At 51.5% G+C, this 18,116-nt stretch overlaps 5 protein-coding genes across 5 annotated transcripts; 4 read left to right on the top strand and 1 right to left on the bottom strand.

Moving 5' to 3' along the window:
* Positions 1-238: 238 nt before the first annotated feature.
* Positions 239-4,356, top strand: COCMIDRAFT_93214 (uncharacterized protein; the record flags this gene model as incomplete). Its single annotated transcript, XM_007688984.1, has 8 exons — positions 239-375; positions 427-444; positions 495-627; positions 677-1,265; positions 1,351-1,946; positions 2,003-2,990; positions 3,043-3,317; positions 3,367-4,356. The coding sequence occupies 8 exons, from the start codon at positions 239-241 to the stop codon at positions 4,354-4,356; spliced, it is 3,726 nt and encodes a 1,241-aa protein (XP_007687174.1).
* Positions 4,357-5,698: 1,342 nt separating this feature from the next.
* On the top strand, positions 5,699-7,065 carry COCMIDRAFT_93153 (uncharacterized protein; the record flags this gene model as incomplete). Its single annotated transcript, XM_007688983.1, has 2 exons — positions 5,699-6,401; positions 6,458-7,065. The coding sequence occupies 2 exons, from the start codon at positions 5,699-5,701 to the stop codon at positions 7,063-7,065; spliced, it is 1,311 nt and encodes a 436-aa protein (XP_007687173.1).
* Positions 7,066-7,375: 310 nt separating this feature from the next.
* COCMIDRAFT_93184 (uncharacterized protein) lies at positions 7,376-8,524 on the top strand (the record flags this gene model as incomplete). Its single annotated transcript, XM_007688982.1, has 3 exons — positions 7,376-7,435; positions 7,492-7,947; positions 8,123-8,524. The coding sequence occupies 3 exons, from the start codon at positions 7,376-7,378 to the stop codon at positions 8,522-8,524; spliced, it is 918 nt and encodes a 305-aa protein (XP_007687172.1).
* Positions 8,525-10,467: 1,943 nt separating this feature from the next.
* COCMIDRAFT_93202 (uncharacterized protein) lies at positions 10,468-11,070 on the top strand (the record flags this gene model as incomplete). Its single annotated transcript, XM_007688981.1, has 1 exon — positions 10,468-11,070. One exon carries the CDS (start codon positions 10,468-10,470, stop codon positions 11,068-11,070), a length of 603 nt encoding a protein of 200 aa, XP_007687171.1.
* Positions 11,071-14,156: 3,086 nt separating this feature from the next.
* On the bottom strand, positions 14,157-15,925 carry COCMIDRAFT_36036 (uncharacterized protein; the record flags this gene model as incomplete). The annotated part of the gene is made up of 3 exons (XM_007688972.1): positions 14,157-15,268; positions 15,323-15,384; positions 15,441-15,925. The coding sequence occupies 3 exons, from the start codon at positions 15,923-15,925 to the stop codon at positions 14,157-14,159; spliced, it is 1,659 nt and encodes a 552-aa protein (XP_007687162.1).
* Between the last annotated feature and the right edge of the window lie 2,191 nt (positions 15,926-18,116).

Raw genomic sequence — 18,116 nt, 5'->3', positions numbered from 1 at the left:
GGAGTTTCCTTGGCCAATCGCGATAAAATGGCGTTAGATTTCCGCTGCTGCCTGCGTACGATGAACTGCACCAACTCTTAATTTGACCATGTTGCCAGAGGAGCATCAAGCCCCTCCACTTAAATCTGACGCGCAATCAACCGAAGATGCTAAGAGAGATGCAGCTTCTGATGGTAAAAGCGATGCTGCATCGAAGGAGGCCGATGGCGGTATGGGTGGCTATATCGTAAGTACAAACATGCGCGCGACATCTGAATTGCATTTGGGATTGACCTTGTTCCAGCGCATCTTTCGGTATGCGGACCGTACCAGTTGGATCCTGAACGTCATTGCAGCCATCGCCGCTGTCGCTGCTGGAACACTACTACCACTCATGTAGGCAAGCCAATGCTACTTGATTCACATGAATACTAATCTTCTCCTCAGGGACCTAGTCTTTGGAAAGTGAGTACATGTATACGGAAATAATGCCGAGGACTTCACTGATATTCCAGATTTGTGTCCACGTTTACTGGGTTTGCTACTGGCACCATCACACCAGCTAAATATCGGTCTGAAGTGAACAAATTCACTCTCTACTTTATATATCTCTTCATTGGAAAATTCAGTCTCGTCTATATCCACTCGGTATGTAGACTCAACTCGCTGTGTAACATATTGATGCTCATTTTGCTAGACTTTTATATCAATAGCCGCAATACGTACCACCAAGGCTGTGCGCATAGACTTCCTCAAACACGTCATTCGCCAAAATATCGCCTACTTCGATTCAGATGAGGCCGCCTCGGTCACAACGCAGGCCACCAGCAATGGAAACAATGTTAACAACGGTATTTCTGAGAAACTTTCGCTCACAATCCAGGGTGTATCGACCTTCGTAACAGCTTTCATCGTCGCCTTCATCGTACAATGGAAGCTCACTTTGATCACAATCAGTATCGTTCCAACTATTATAGTCGTTATTAGTGTTTGCGTGGGTCTCGACACCAAGAATGAGAACCAGTTGTTATCTATCCAATCAAAAGCTGGGCAGTTGGCAGAAGAAGTCTTCTCAACGATACGCACTGTTCATGCTTTTTGGCTCCAGCCTTTGTTGTCGCGCAAATACGACAGTATTCTCGGCGATGCAGAGAATGTAGGGATGAAGAAATCTCCCAATTATGCGGTTATGTTTTCCACGGAGTTTTTCTGTATCTACTGCGGCTATGGATTGGCCTTCTGGCAGGGCATCCGAATGTTTGCTCGAGGAGAGATCAAAGAAAGCGGTAAGTTGGTTTCTAAAATTTGCTTTCTTAGTAGATTCTTGTGGATTCTTGCGCCAAACAACAGCACTTGCTTACTTGTACATAGGCGATGTGTTTACCGTCATCCTAGCCGTAATAGTTGCAGCGACTGCAATGACGACAATTGCTCCTCAAATTATGGCTTTGGCAAAGGCATCGTCTTCCGCAGATGAGCTGTTCAAGACAATTGACCGAAAGTCCCCGATAGATCCTCTGAGTGAAGAGGGTAAAATACCTGATGTATGCAACGGCGTCATTGAGATCAAGGACGTCAGCTTTGCGTATCCAGCAAGACCCGATATCACGGTACTAAAGAACCTGACTGTGTCGGCACCTGCAGGTAAAACGACAGCACTGGTTGGAGCCTCAGGCAGCGGCAAATCCACCATTGTCGGCTTGATTGAACGTTGGTACGACCAGGCTAGCGGTGTGATCTACCTCGATGGTACAGATATCAGAGAGTTGAATCTCACGTGGCTACGGACAAACATCCGTCTTGTTCAGCAAGAGCCGGTCCTGTTCTCTGGGACCATATTTGAGAACGTCGCATTCGGCCTTGTTGGTACTGAAAAGGCAAATCTATCTCAGGATGAGCAACAGAAGCTGGTAGAAAAGGCCTGCAAGGATGCTTATGCCGAGGAATTTATCAAGAGACTGCCAAAGGTAGGTTCCCCGTATTTGCGTACCATTCATGGGCTAGCAGTGCTGACAACATATAGGGCTACGATACGCAGCTTGGCGAGCGTGCTGCAAATCTCTCGGGCGGTCAAAAGCAACGCATAGCGATTGCACGCAGCATCGTTTCAGGGCCAACCGTCCTCCTCTTAGATGAGGCAACTAGCGCCTTAGATCCAAAAGCCGAAAAGATTGTGCAGCAAGCCCTAGAGCGTGTCTCTCAAGGCCGCACCACCATCGTCATAGCGCATAAGCTTTCTACAATCCGCAATGCAGACAACATTATCGTCATGTCTAGCGGCGCTGTCGTGGAGCAAGGCTCACATGAGGAGCTCCTTGCGCAAGATGGAGCATATGCACGTCTTGTCCGCGCCCAGGATCTTGGCCAGACCGACAGCGAAGAACACGTGGATCAAGACTTTGCTACAGAGAAGGTTGATCTTGAACGGACTCAGACCCAGATCTTCGCCATAAACAATGATGACGTTGAGCAACCGAGCAAAGATGGTATCAACTACAATCTGGTCACATGTATATGGCTGGTTCTCAAGGAAGTAGGCGATGTCTGGAAATGCTTCGTCTTATTGACGATAGCCGGTATATGTGGAGGAGCAACGTTCCCTGCTCAAGCCATACTATTCTCACGCGTCGTCGGAGCGTTTCAGTTGTCACCCGAAAGAGCTGTAGACGAGGGCGACTTCTATGCTCTCATGTTTTTCGTCGTTGCCCTTGGTAATCTAGCCGTATATTCCGTTGTCGGATGGACGAGCAACATTGTAGCTCAAGTGGTAGAAAGGAAGTTCCGAAGCGAGATATTTGATCTAGTCCTCAAGCAAGATATGGCCTTCTTTGACGACCCAAACAACGCTAGCGGTGCGCTCGTTTCAAAGCTCTCAGGATATCCCGACCACTTGCGCGACCTCATGGGATTTAACCTGATGCTGATATGTATCAATATCGTTAATGTTGTTTCCAGCTCCATTCTTGCAATTTCCGTTGGGTGGAAGCTGGGCCTCGTCGTGGTCTTTGGAGGTGAGTACCTTGAACCCAATCAACAAACTGTACTGACTTTGGATGCACTCAGCTCTACCGCCAATCGTGTTTTCTGGTTACTTGAGGATTCGTCTTGAGTTTAAATTAGAGGAGCTTACTGGAAAGCGTTTTGCTGGCAGCGCTGCGCTCGCTGCTGAAGCCGTCTCCGCTATTCGCACAGTATCCAGTCTTGCACTTGAGCGACATATTCTCGCGCGATACGAAGACTGTTTGCGTCATGTTGAAAAGCATAGCATCAAAGCTCTAGTATGGACCATGTTCTGGTATGCTCTCTCGCAATCCATCTCTTTCCTTGCAATGGCTTTGGTATGTACTTCGTCCGTTACTTTCAAAAACAGAAAATTGACATCTATAGGGTTTTTGGTACGGCGGTCGCCTAATCAGTACTGGCGAGTACACAACAACTCAATTCTTCACAGTCTTTATTGGTGTTATCTTTTCCGGAGAGGCAGCGGCAGGGTTCTTTTCCTACACAACAAGTCTGACCAAGGCGGCGACCGCGACGAACTACGTATTTTGGCTACGAAGACTAACCCCGGCCGTAGAAGAAGACCCGTCCAAGCCTCCCTTTGATAACGAAAAGGACAAGGGTCCGGCCTATATCGAAGTGGATGATATTGCGTTCGCATACGTGTCTCGACCACACACTAAAGTTCTCGAAGGCATCGATGTTGACGTACAGCCCGGCCAGTTCATCGCGTTCGTGGGCGCATCCGGTTGTGGCAAGTCGACCATGATATCCCTTCTTGAAAGGTTCTATGACCCTACTGCCGGGCGGATAACTTGCGACAATCAAGCCTTGACAGAACTCTGTCCCCGCAAATACCGCCGTGACGTTTCGCTGGTTCAACAAGAGCCCGTATTATACCAAGGCTCGATCCGCGACAACATTGCCATGGGCATCGAAACTGATGTTACGGATGCGCAAATTGAGAAAACAGCCAAACAATCCAACATTTATGATTTCGTCGCATCCCTGCCGGACGGCTTCGCAACCATGTGTGGCAATAGGGGCACACAGTTGTCTGGAGGACAACGTCAACGGATTGCAATAGCCCGGGCCTTGATACGCGAGCCGCGCCTTCTTCTGCTTGATGAAGCCACATCCGCACTCGACACCGAGTCTGAGCGGGTGGTTCAGTCGGCCCTAGAGGAGGCACAGAGCGGACGTACAACCATTGCAGTGGCGCACCGCCTCAGTACAATCAAGGATGCAGATACAATCTTTGTTTTCGCCAAGGGAAAAGTTGTGGAGAGTGGGACGCACCAAGAGTTGCTTGCGAAGAGAGAAGTGTATTATGAAATGTGCTTGGGTCAGAGTATGGATCGAGCCATACCGGCCTAGAACTGGTTTCCGATATTTCACATGGGACTCAGTCCTGCGATCTGGTACAGGTTTAATTAAAAGTTCAAGCAGAATGTAATGGATGATAGGTATACCTTGGGTTCGCCTGCCCTATAGCGGGATTTGGTCGAGTGTTGGTGATGGCACTTGTGCGGTAAGTTAGAGTCCGTCCTAGTTGCTGTCTCGTCTGTAAGTGCTGTCACACTGTCACAAGGTCATAACGAACGGGTTCATGCGGTCAACAGTAAGTGTAGTATTAGAGATGTTGGCTTGGATGGTGGAGCGTTGTTGATGCGGCAACTCGATGGCCCGCAGCATAATCACGCTAGGCCCCACAATTTTCCGGGGTCTCCGCGCCACATCTGTCCCGTTCGCGATGGTGGCTCCTTTTCTCCACCCTCGTCCCAGCTTGACAGCCTTCACAAACGGTCTAGATGACAGCCGCATCCTGATGCTTCCACATGCAGCGCCCGGGCAGTGTCGACAAATGTTCAGCACCACTGCGAAATCCGGATCAGCTGCGTAAACACATGGGACCAAGTGTGGCTTTGGCATAGGTGTGGCTTTAGCGTTGGTGCTACAGTTCTCCCACTAGCCTGAACCATGAGGCGTTGCTCTGGTTATGCACGCTGCGAACGAGACTGCCACCAGCTTTGTTCGTCATTTCCTCTGCACCGTGGACCGTGGCAGCCACATTGCTCTGACAACCCATGTTATGGCGCCGCGCGGTATGAGGGTGCTGAAGCACAAGGCGCTACATCTTTGCACTGTCAAACCGCCAAGCCGTCTCATGTATTCCCCGTGCCCAACCACGGAACTCCATTAAGCCTCATGCCCCAGTCGGTGCATTTCTTAGCATGGCTCAGCTAGACAATTTCTCGCATTTTGCTGCTGATCGCTGTTGCCGCGACTGGACGCGATTGAGCCTTAGTTTCGAGGACACCTCAGGTAGCCCAATAAGAGACGTGCCGTTTCTATGCTATTTCCCAGCGAAGCGTTGGGGATGAAGACAGTGCCGAGCAGATCCACTCTGGAGACGTTTTGCGACTGAGACTAGTGACCCTGACATGCAGCCCCCAAGCCGTCATGCTGCATTCAAAGCATTGGCGTCTCCATGTTCCGTCGCTTTACTCTCTCTCTCCTCACCTTGATTGATGTGGATTGACGTTGTCACTGAGGAAATCAGGCGTTCTTTTCGATCTCTCCGTTGAACGGATACACTCTTTTCGGTTCATAGTCCTGGAGACACTCCTTCTCTTTACTTTATTTTCTTGATATATCTGCACTATTGGCCCCTTGGCGTGTGTCTAACATTATCTAATACTTGTTTATTACTTTTATCATGGCTCGCTACCAGCTGAGGCGGCCGTCGCCAGTCTCCATCTTCCCCAGGCACTCGAGACGTCAAAATGGTGCTGTGACTACTATGCCCCTTCCGACGGGGCAGGAAGAGGAGGATGAAGGACCAGAGAGCCCAGACTCGCCATTCAGCAGCCCTTCAACAGTTGGCGGCGGGTCATCCTCAAGTGAAGATTCAGAATCCGACGATGATGAAGAGCCACCCTCGCCGATGCAATCCGGTGCACCATCCCGACCTGTCCAAACTCTCGGTCCTGATCCGACCATGCCACCTGCCATACCACCCGCTATGCCACCCGCCATGCCACCCGCCATGCCACCCGCTATGCCACCCGCTATGCCAACCGCCATATCGAGTACCGCGACAGATGTGCCCGCTTTACAAGTCACCACAGAAGCAGCTCCATCATGGAGCACAACTCTATCATGGAGCACCGGCACCACACTAGAAACGATGGCTCTTCCTTCCACAACATCTGTCCCCGGAGACAGGATACAAACCGACAGACAAAAGCAAGCCTCACCGACAGTTTCCGTGTCTCTTCCTCCACCTCCGCCTCCGCCTCTATCAACTGCAGAAATGGATTTGGCTGGTGAAACTGGCGCTGCGGAAAGGCTGCCAGAAGAACAGACACCCATAATGACAAAGCAAGCCATGGTAGCAGCAATCGTCCTGGGTGTACTTGGTTAGTCACTATTATACTTTGAATTTCATGACTGATCATGTCTAACAATCAAACAGGTGCCCTGGCCCTTCTCGTTGCCGCCATCGTCTTCATCAAGCGCCGCAAAGACAAGCAATATACCCGCCATGTGTCCATGCAAGACGATTCTTTCAATTCATCCATGGCACAGGCTCTGCGAGCTCCGGAGAGCGCGCACACAGGCACTGCATCCTCAATCTTCGCGCGTCTACAAGGGGCCAGTAACGGCGGAGGAGAAGGCCATTTGACCCGCTCAACGGACCGCAGCAACACTCTGTTTGGCCCTGGTGAATATTCGCGTCCAGAAACAGTTTCCACAGACCGTAGCCGCTCGCGCATGGAGCCTCCGACGCCTAACCCTTTTGCCGATCCTCAGCGCAACAAGGCATATGACATGCTTCACAACAGGCCAAGGAGCACAACGCTTACGGATCGAGGCAGCTGGAGAGAGAACCCCTTCAAAAACCCAGAGAGTGATCGATTTGATCCATTTGGCGAGCTCAAGGAGAAGGCCCGTAGGGAAAGGCTGCGATATCTGGAAGAGGTTAAACGGGAGGCGGAGCTGCAAAGGCAATTGCAACAGAAAGAAGCCATGGGGCTGCGACCAGATGATATGCCATGGGGCCACGACAATGGATACAGATGAAAGCATGCACGCACGCATATGGGAGTCCAATGTATTTATATATCTTCAATTGCTAATGGGACTGCCATGTGGTCAGAATTACGTTCTTGGTGATGTGCCATCACGTGAAAACCGTCTCGCCTTGCAATGGCGCGTGCAACGAGACGGGTGCCTGGAGCACACCAGCCAATGACGAGCACGACACCCGCTTTAACACCACACGTAGTAGCAGCCATGTCACAGCTACGAAGTAGGGCTTATTTAAAAGGCATTGACTTTTAGTTTATGCATCAGTATACTCTTCTTCTGTTTCCCTCTCTCTCTCGCGGCCATGGCCCAGACAATGCCCGCAGCCCCACCAGAAGATGTCGCGCACGACCATCTCTGTCCCGTGAGCCACACACGCAGCAGAAAAAATTCGGCCCACGATCTGCTCACACCTTCCAGATCTGCCAACTTCTCCTCTACACTCCCGTGAAGACCCAATGCAACCATCTGCTATGCGCTTCGTGTATGGCACAATGGGCGGATGCATCCTCTACCAACCAGATCGAGCATTCGAGCTTGGACGTGCACCTCGCAGACTTTGATCCCAACTATGATCCCAGTTACGACCTCGAAGCCAACTGTCCCATGTGCAGGACACATACAACAGCATCTCCGGACAAGCCTCTGGCAAGACAATTAGAGGCCATGTACCCCGTGACTTATGCGGAAAGACGTGTGGAAGAGGAGGTTGATAGGGGGTCTCGTATTGGACAAGATGGTGTCGAAGGCGTCATGATTCTAATAGGTAACAAGCATCGGTTGATTAGGAACCCTGTTAGTGCAAATGAACATCTTTGGACATTTTTTGTGCGCACATCAAGGCCGGAACTTATTAAGGAAGTGCATATTTATCTGGTCAGTTTTGTATTTTCAAGTTCTTTCTTGGTTAAGAAGCGGGATGCGAAAGCTGTTCGATACAAAGTTCAAGATGCATAGAGTTCGGATTTGCATATGGCTCATTTACATATGAACACGGACTATGGCTACTGGCCGATGTACTGCTTTCCACGAGAAAGCTAACATATCACAGCATCCCACATTCCGACCCAGCCACCATGTCCTCCGAACTGCACCATACGAGTTCGAAGCACAAGGCTGGGGCTTCTTCACCATCGAATCCAAAATCGTGCTAAAGGCGCCATACAACTGGATCATTGACAATGCCGGCACCAAAAAGCAGGGACTCGAACTCTCCTGGACTCTCGACTTTGAAGGCAGAGGTAGGCAGGGCCGAGTAAGGGCCAAAGTTAAGAAATTCGAGGCCGAAACTGCCCCAGCTGGACGCACATTAAGGTCAAGACACATACCTCCTACGACTGAACCAGAGGTGGACAATAGCAACGAGGATGGTGACGAAGACTCATCCGAAGACAACGTAGAAGATGAAGGAGATAGCGAGTTCATCGTCCCATCCCGAAGATCTCGAAGATAGCACTCCAGAATCAAACCCAATCCAACTACTCAATCCCCATGGAGACATTCTCTGCCTTCGGAATACCTCGATCCGGCACATTTGGTGGCTCACAACTAGCGTCTTGTTTCCCTGTTTCAGCAGTTGAAGAATCTACCGAGCATACCATTGTGGCACAAGATAGGTGTGCACGGGCTTGGCAGCCATCGGATCCATCGCAGCGCGTATCGTGTTCGATACGATGCGGTTTTTGTTCCGTGCGGCCACGTTTGCAGTATACAATGTTGTTTTGCGGGAATGACAGGCGCTAGTCACACAAACGCACTTCGAGAACAATGCTAATGCGTAGAAACTGTCGGGTGTGCACGGTACATCGTGAGACACGACCGGTAAAACATCTTGGTGTTTCTATCGGCATTGTTGGGTATTATGCCTTCTGTTGATCCTAGACATCGGTGAGTTTCGTTTGAACTTTGTAGGAAACGAGACGATACGTGCTCGTGGATTGTTGAGGCCTCACACTATCGTTAGTCAGGGCGGTGTTAGCCTTATACTGAAGGGAAAGCCTAAAGGGTTATACGTGTATAGGCCAAAGTCGATGGTTCGAACAAAGGACATTTCAGAGCACCATGGTAGGAGGGCATGATGTTTCGGGCGCTACTATCAATAGGACTTGGCAAGGCAATGATATTCTCCATAAATAGTTTCGAGTAGCTATACTGTAATGCTATATACAGCTTGAGTTCATATCTCTGCTACCAGAAGACACGCAAATGCACATCGGCCTATATTTGACGACTATGATAACACCGGAATCAGGATGTTGTCAAAAGACTGGTCAAGGAAGAAGCAAAGCGATGATAATGCATACATCTTACAATTTCTCCTATTCATAGCGCCAAGGCGAACAGAAATATCCATCTGAGAAATCACCCAGAGTAGCCCCTCCCGTGACATGCGCCACATGGGCACCATCAACTTTTTTCTTATGCGCCCACCTTCCTCTCCTATCGCTACTTCATCCTTCAATCCCCACAGTTAATCACCACCAACACACATGTCCTTCTAGACGCAATTGTGACCAATCAGGGCTGATGGTGGCGGCGCGGCACACAGTTAGCTCAGCATCGAGAATGCGGGGCACTGTCAGGCAACTACAAACTCCGGGGTGCGGCGGATCAGGGTGCAACCTTTGATGCCAAGTGAGATTTGATGCTCCTATTTTTTCTTTGCTCCTATTTACAACCCAACGTCTCTCATTCCATCATCTCATTGCTAGTGAATCGAATCAGTCTATTCCGGGGCTGAAACCAAATAACCTGGAGAGAGGATCGAAAGAGTTAGGCGGTGTGAGCATTACGGGAGGGGCTTGGCGCCACCTCGCGAGAATCACGGCAGTCAGCGCTGACGAGAGACGAAAAGGGATAACAATCTTCTTGTCGACGTGTTCAGAGAACGAAACAAGTGCGATAAAGTCAGGAGGAGGATTTCAAGAAAACGAGCAGAGTCGGCTTAGCAGTGCGCGCGATACGAGAACAACAACGACAACAGTCTCTTTGTGTTTCAAAAGGGGGTTTCACGTGCCCAAAGGGGTGAGGAACGGAAAGGAGTCAGCAGCAAACCCGTCGACTGAGAAAGTACCGTGGAATGGGCTGATTGAGGAGAGCTTGCTGTTGCATTGTTGCGGCCAAACACCAGCGGGCTACGTTAAGACGGTTGCGAAGAAAGGAAGGATTCAGGAAGGGGCGCCCTGACGAAAGACAATAACCGCAAAGGCAACCACCGCCACGACACTGGCCAACGCTGTTCATCTTTCTTGGATACTGCCCAACACTCCACAGCTCCACAATCAAGACACACAAAACGGCCATTCTTTTTGCGAGAAGCCTGGTACACCTGCAATACCATTACTACAGCCACTTTATTCCTATCCGAATCTCCTTGGTCCTACGCATCACACCGCCATGCTCCTTACAATGAAAACAACACACCCTCGGGCAAACGACCTGATTTCTCTGCTCTGGAATTGGCACCTCCATAAGCGAGAAACAACCCTCTTCCGCCGTCTCGGCATGCACAGCCTAGAAATCGTTGGGCTCTCAACAGCGATGCTCATCATCCCTCTTAGCATGCATCGGGCCGTCCAAGGCTTTGACGAGATGTATGACATTCTAGGGCGGCGAGCAAAATCACCGTATGCTCGGTTGTCTTGGGTGAATATCGCGCTTGCATTTGTGGTGCTTGTCGGATGGCATATGTGGTTAGGGAGGCTGACCTACTTGACGGTATTGGAGAGCAATATAGATGAAGAGAAGGACGAGGAAAGGAATGATGAAATTACAGCCTTGACAAGTTCGGCAGAGAAAAGCAACACCGGATCAGGAAAGGGGGAAATATCTTGGGGTCGCATACTAGGACGCATCCTGATACCTCTCCTACTTGTAACATTGGGACTGCATTTTGGGTACCAAGTCTGCCGGCAGTTGATAACAGACACAAGACCTCTCATCACACGAAACGATGTCGACATGCAAGAAGCAATGGGACAGCTATACGGGCTAGTGTAAAAAAAAAGAACAAAAAGCGTGGGTTTCTGGATTACATAGAGGAATAGAAAAAAAAGTGTCGCCCAAAGAAAACATGCCGTAAAAAGGGTGGAGTAACCAACTAGAATGCCAGCCATACATATTATACTAGTTCTACCAAACCACACCTCCCCATACCCTCACTTAACAAGACCTCTATACCAGGCAACCCTACAACGCTAACCACCCCCTTTCCCTCCCATCCTTCCATCCTTCCACCCACCCTTCCATGCATACTCCCCTCCTCCATCCCCGCAAAACCCACCAAAAAGCCTCAGAACCTCGGACCCCCCGCCCAAAAACAGCCATCACACCCCGTCTTTTCCCCGCAGAAACCCCAGATTCGCTCTTCCTCGGAGCACACTACATACTATGTACCTACCTCCACTACACTAACCCACACACACACACACACACACCAGCGCGTACATCCCCATCCCGCCCCTTCCTCCTCAGCCCTTTCCCCTATACGAAACCAATCCCCCTCCCCCGGTACCTGCGACCGAGGAAAAAACGTTAGCATTACAAAACGCATGTAGCGTATACACCCAGCCAGCCAGCCATCCCGTCCCACTCCAGCCCTTTTAACGCCCTTTTCAACCCACGCCCTCATCCCTCCCTCCCTCCCTCCATCCATCCATGTGTCAAGTACGTACCAGTTGCACACTACATCTCCATCTTGCCGTGAAATAGTCAAGCAGGACGCGCATTCTCCGGCACCCTTCCCGGTTTCAACATTCCTCCCATGTAAGTACATTGTACTGCGTAAGCCAAGGACATCTGAGGAAAGAAGGAGAGGGGGGAGGGGGTGGGTGGCGGAATCGGTCCGTTTGGGTGGAGGGACGCGAGGAGATGGCTTACGAGATGGAGTTGGGCGTGCACCCGTTTTTTTTGTACAGGTGTGGGTGGGCGGGGGATAAGGAGGTGGATTGGGGTGGGGGGTTTTTTTTTTGATCTGGTTTGGTAGGCTGGGAGAGAGAGCGAGAGTTAGGTGAGTGTGTATTAGTGATGGAGTTGAGGACATGAATTCGATGTGGTTGGATGTGTGTAATGGATAGGTGAGGAAATGTGTCTTGTGTTTTTTGTATTCAACTTCAGTTCTAGTCACGGAATGAATTGAGAGGCCGGAGATGGATGTTTGTAAAGTTGAGTGTCATTGGGATAAGAACGCATATTTGCGGTATTGTGCACGCTTACCTGTTGCTAACATGGTCATGTCTTCTACCTTACCTCGTTATGCTCTACATCATGTTTATTAAAATTTGCCGCAAAGAATTCACGACATGTACTTCACCATAATGTCGCACCGTCGGCGACAGCCCGACTGTGAACGATTCGCCTTAGCAAGCAAATACAAGTGCCTACCTCGACCCGATTATGCATCTTCGTCAAAAGGGTGGCGTTGTAGATGCATGGTTCGCGTTCAATGCCCAACAAACCTCTTATCTTTCCCGACGGAAAAATCGCACAGTACACTGTAAAGCAGTAAACGAGGTCATACTCAGCAAAGCCCAACATCCATGTACTTAACCATTACCCTTCTCAGTCCGTATATCCGGTGCGTGCGGCACTTCGCAGTGCGTCCCCCGTCCATCCAGCTTAAACCACCCAGGCTAATAGTAATCTTTCCGATATCTTGACCTTTCCTCGGACCTGCATCATTTGGAAGGCGTGTGCGGAGAGTGAACCATGCGGCGCGCACTGTCAGTAACAAAAAAATGGATCCCAGACCCGCCATCCGTTATCATATGCGGAGAAAGAGGCTGCAAGGGACGGAAGAGCTAGCTGCTAGGAAGATACGGCGCAATTCCGCGGCCATGGGATGAGTGCGAGTTTGCCGGGGTGATTGGTGGTTGGTGGCTTCGTAGCGCACCGGCGAGCGGGAGCGAGGGGACAGCCATGCTGATAGCCAAATGGACGGGCGGGATGTAATGGACATTTTGGGATGCAAAGAGCGAAATGGTCGAATGCATACCTGACATACCAAGGGTGTGTGGTTGGGCGACGGAAGAGGGCACTCTAGTATGGGATTCCTGGCCCCATGGCTTGGCAGGGCTTCGAGTGTGGAGGCGCATCAACTAAGCGGTGCACACGACAAGCCATCGGTGCAAAGACTATTTGCTGGAGAAGCCGCCCGTTGCCAATTGATGCTTATCAACGTTTGGCCAGTCATTATAGTCGTATGGTCCGGGCCATGAACGAGCACGAGACAGTGGCTTGGCGACGCCCCAGGCAGCCCTTGTCCATGACGACGCCCTGGTGGCCTGGCGACAGTGAGAGTAAGCCATCACTAGGCGTAGGTTATGGCTGCACAAGCGCAGCCAAAATCGTACTGCACAAGAGTGGCGCATGCGACAAGGAAGAATGCATGCTCGCCAAGGTTTGAACGACGTGCCGACTCGTAGGATTGAGGGTGTGGCTGCCGACAAACCGCAGGCCTTATCCATACCCGGTAGCCGCTTCCGAGTTTTCCGAATGAACCTTCCGACCGACAGCCATGGGTGCGCTGTGCATCTCCTCGTACATAGATGTCAAACCGGAGATAGGCAGCACGACAGGTCGTGGCAGTCTCTAGCACCATGGCCATGGCTAAATGTGGCGCTGCGTGGCAAAGCCTAATCGTCGCAAGGGAAAAGTAATCGATATCGAAGACCCGGCTAGATTCACAATCGCGTGGAAGTCACATGAACATTTGCCGCATAGGTAGTGTCGCGTGTGGTGTATGGCCATGGTGGCGTCGCTTCGGCTGGTCGCAATCGGGTGCCAAAATATCAGTTTGAGTGTTGCTTGGGTTCGGGAGTGTAGATCGGAGATCGGAAATCGGCCTCGCTGTTTGTCGCAATGGGATAGCAGAGGTCGTCAATAATCGCAAGTCGCCACCAATCGCAAATTGCCACTATGTTGTTTCTGCAAAAGAAAATGGGTATTGAATTCATCTGGGCACGTAACCAGCACCTGTTGGCTGTTCAAAGGACCGGTCTAACCATCTAGGTTAATATATCATCAAAAGAACCTTACTGCGCACCATTTATAGTGCCAAACAGAAAAACGAAGCTCATCAGATCATCTTAGACAGCACGCTTGTCAACAGGAACATTGCGCTTCAGGCCAATGAGCTGGAGCATCTCCGTCCAGAAGCTGACGGGTGGGGTGATGAAAGAGGCCTCGTAGGCGTCAATGAGAGGAGCATCCCAGACAAGGTCAACCTCGTGCGGCGCTAGCCACTTGGTCTTCTTGACCACTTTCCAGAAGATGAACAGAACCGGAGCTACCAGGACCATGGTGTAGTAGGTAAGGAAGGTCTCGGCAGTGAAGTTGCCGGGCTTGAAGGTACTGTAGCCGTAGACAAAGACAACGCAGATCTCGAAGCAAAGAGCGAACCAGGTTCCGTAGGGCTGGAAGTAACCGCAGTACGGGAGCGTCTTGCGGTCAAGTCCTTGGACCTTGCATGCCTTGTAAAAGGCAATGTAGGTGCCGCACATGACAATGAAGTTGATCAAACCTCCAGCGGTAATGATGTTGACGAGCCATTTCAGAACCTTTGCCGAGTTGTCCGACAGTTGCAGGAAGGACAAGAAGGGGAAGATCATAACAACGAGGAAACAGTAGATGGGGACACCATTCTTAGTGCACTTGCGGAAGATCTTGGGGGCACGACCCTCGATAGCGAGCGAGTACAAGCTGCGTGTGGCGCAGTACGTGTATGTGTTTCCGGCAGAGAAGATACTTGTGATCAAGAGGGCGTTGACCAGGTGAGGAAGACCACTGATCTTGAGATTGCTCATAGCAATGACGTAGGGAGAGGCAGCCGCACTCTTTTCACCAGACTTGAGAACCGACTCGAGCTGTGGGTCGTTGTAGGCTACAACGACACCAACGCAAAGGGCACCGAGGATGAAGAAGGCACCGAATCGGAAGTAGACTGTCTTGAAGGCCGACTTGATGTAGACACGAGGGCGCTTGGCCTCACCAGATACCATGGAGATGTACTCGGGGCCAACAATACAGAAAGAGGCAGCCCACAGAGCACCGAGGAATCCTTCAAAACGATCGAGGCCGGTAGCGCCAGGGATGACGCCAGGGTCACGCCAGTAGCGGAAGCCATAGGCATCATGCTTAGGATTGCCACCGACCATAGTAATGAAGGTGAAGAGGTAGAGGATCAGGATCAGGAAAACCTCTGTACGACAGGTTAGCTGTCTGCGTTATTTCACAGTCATGCAAATCTACTTACTGCCACCTGACAACCAAAACTCAGCTTCACCATAGGCCTTGACAGCCAAGATGTTGCAAGCACTAGAGTAGGGTTAGTGGGTGCCCTGTCGTGCAAGGGAAAGTGTGGGATATCTTACGCATAGAGGACAATGACTGCGGCACAGACAGCAGCGACTGGGATGTCATCTCTCCAAAATTTTAGCACAACATTAAGAGCCGTTATCTCAAACGGAATCAGTAGGGCTTCGTAGAAGAAGAAGTTCCAGCCGGCCATGAAGCCAAGGGCTTCATCGACCCAGTGTCCAGCCATGCGGATGAAACCTCCAGAGACGGGCATAAAGCTGGCCATTTCAGCCATGGCGTTGTTTACGAGGGCAATGACACACGAATATCCAGCGTAGGCGATCAGTATACCGAGGGGACCGCCAGAGTTGAGGGCACCACCGATGGACACAAACAGAGCAGTACCTATGGAGCCACCAATGGCAATGAGCTGGATTTGGCGGTTGCCCAGATGACGCTGCAAGTCATCCGAGTTGTCGGTCATGTCGCCATGTTGGATATCGTCATTGGGGGCCGACTCGCGGATGAACTCGCCAGAGTACTTCTTTTCTTGTTCCATGGTTGCAAAGGGGGGGGGGGATTGTCGCTTGGGCAAAAAAAGGGCAATTGTCGCTAGGGAGCAGTGGTAGTACTTGGTCGCAATGGAAAGTCGCTTTAGGTATGGGCTAGGCTGGGCTGGGCTGGGCTTGTCGCTGTGGAGTAGAGGGCTGGGGAGGGAGGCCGACTATCAGTCGCGTGTGGGGGAATGGAGAGGGCGCAGCGAGGGCTACCAAACGAGTCGCACTGGAGAGCAGTGGACGAAAGGGAAGCGAGGGGAGGAGGTAGGGGCGATGGAGGAGAAAACCCTTATCACAGACCAGGCTCTGGGGTGAAGAGCAGGGTCTTTATATGTTACTACAGCTGGGAGCGGGACATAAGGGCATTGCCTTGCCTGTGGGTGGATCCTCGCGGTGGTGAGGGCTGGGATACGACGAGGAGCCGAGAAGGGTTTGGCGGGGCGCTAGTACGGCGGTCTTGGCTAGCCTGTCCAGGCCTAGTGTATGTTGATGTACCCACTGCGCTGGGCATGGCATCGACGGCAGGCGGCACAGCACAGAGTTTTCAGACAAGGCCGGCAGTGGGCAACCAACCCCGCTCGGCGTGTGGTGTATGAATGCGCCATGGAGAATGGCTGGGCCGTCGTGGGTGTATGGTGTACTAGAGGCCAGGCTTGCGTTAGTGACCCGGGGTGGGCGACAATTTGCCCCAGCATAAGAGTGGGAGCATCCAGGGCTTGCCCATGGGTTGCCGCGCCTAGAGTAGCTCAGGCACTCGAACAAGCGACCAGGGCCCATGTCACCGGCCGCGCGACGACAGTTGGGGGAACGTAATCCAGTCTGGGAGAGGACAAGGCTATGGATGCATGTGTTCGCACGTCGCCGAAGCGTGGTAGTGCATGCATCGCAGCGTGTCGGCAGGCACCGGGCTCCTGGCCCAATGCTGGGTGCGGGCGAGCCCAAGGGAACGAGTGCAAGAGCGGGTGGGGGTCTATCAATGTCGCTGACAAGAGGCCCGCGTGTTTTGGGAGAAAGAGGGAGTTGGATGCGACGGGGCGTTGTGGGTGCAGGTGAGCTGCGAGCTGCGAACTGCGAGCTGATCGGGAGCCGCACCAGTGTCAAAACCGCTGGACCGACTCTCGGCTGATAACAGGGAACAGCGCCGCAAGTGCTTGAATCCAGTGTTGCGCATCGCAAGCGTTGAGAGATTGGTGTTGCTAGAGGCCGAGCAGACACAAATCAAATGACGGCATCATGCTTGAGAAGTGCCGAGCCAAGCAGCGCACGGCCGTCGCGTGTGCTATGAGTTACGGTCGATTCGCTTGGAGATACAAATCGTCTTACTACTACGAATATTTCTTAGTCGTCCCCAGCTCAGCTCACGCCACCATGTGACTTGCCTAACTGTTTTGTCGTCTGCGTCGTCTATCCGCCTCGGCAGAGCCCCATGGCCGGCCTGGGCTGCCGTCATTGTGCAGCAAGTCACGTGTCGGCGGGAACACAGTCGGTGGCTGCACCCAAATACTGGGATATGGGGAAGTCATGTGACGACGGTGTAGTGTATTAGGACCACACGGCTGGTAACATTACATACTATTACTACGAGTAGTCCGCATTATCTGCCTTTACTAGTCTTCCTGGCCCTTGCTATCCAGTCATGATCCACGCCATCACAGATGCCACTAACTCACCTGCAGGCAATTGCCTTCCAGAAGGTGTTCATCAGCCGTATCCCATAAACTTTCGGGATCAACCGACGTGGTCTGCACTCGCACTGCAGTCTCTCAAGGCACGTACTACTGCTTCATGATGCAGTAGTAATACTACACCCAAATGTCCATCCGTCTATCCATATATCCATCCATCCATACATGTGTAAGCGCTTCTTATCGACGGGCTGCCCCGCTCCCGCTGCCTGCTGCCTGCCCCGCAATGCCACATGGCATGCCGCCTTCCTTTTGCTTCACGCCTCCACCACTGGCATTTTGCTCCATCCTGCAATTTGCGCCATACCCAGTACGATCCGAGTGTAGCATTGGCCTTTCAAGGTATAGTCACACAACCAATTCTCTAGTCAGCACTACTCGCTGCGTCTTTTTATCCCCGCTCTCCGTCCTCACCGAGCATCTCCGACTTGCTTTTTCCTCGACAAAGTCTTCTTTACTGGCCCATGATACCCGCCACCATACGCCTCCAGCTGTGCTTTTGACCATC

This window comes from Bipolaris oryzae (assembly GCF_000523455.1).
Source record: "Bipolaris oryzae ATCC 44560 unplaced genomic scaffold scaffold_50, whole genome shotgun sequence".
Taxonomy (NCBI): Eukaryota; Fungi; Ascomycota; class Dothideomycetes; order Pleosporales; family Pleosporaceae; genus Bipolaris; species Bipolaris oryzae.
Note: the sequence above shows the minus strand (reverse complement) of the source record. Positions and strands in the feature narration are given on the sequence as shown.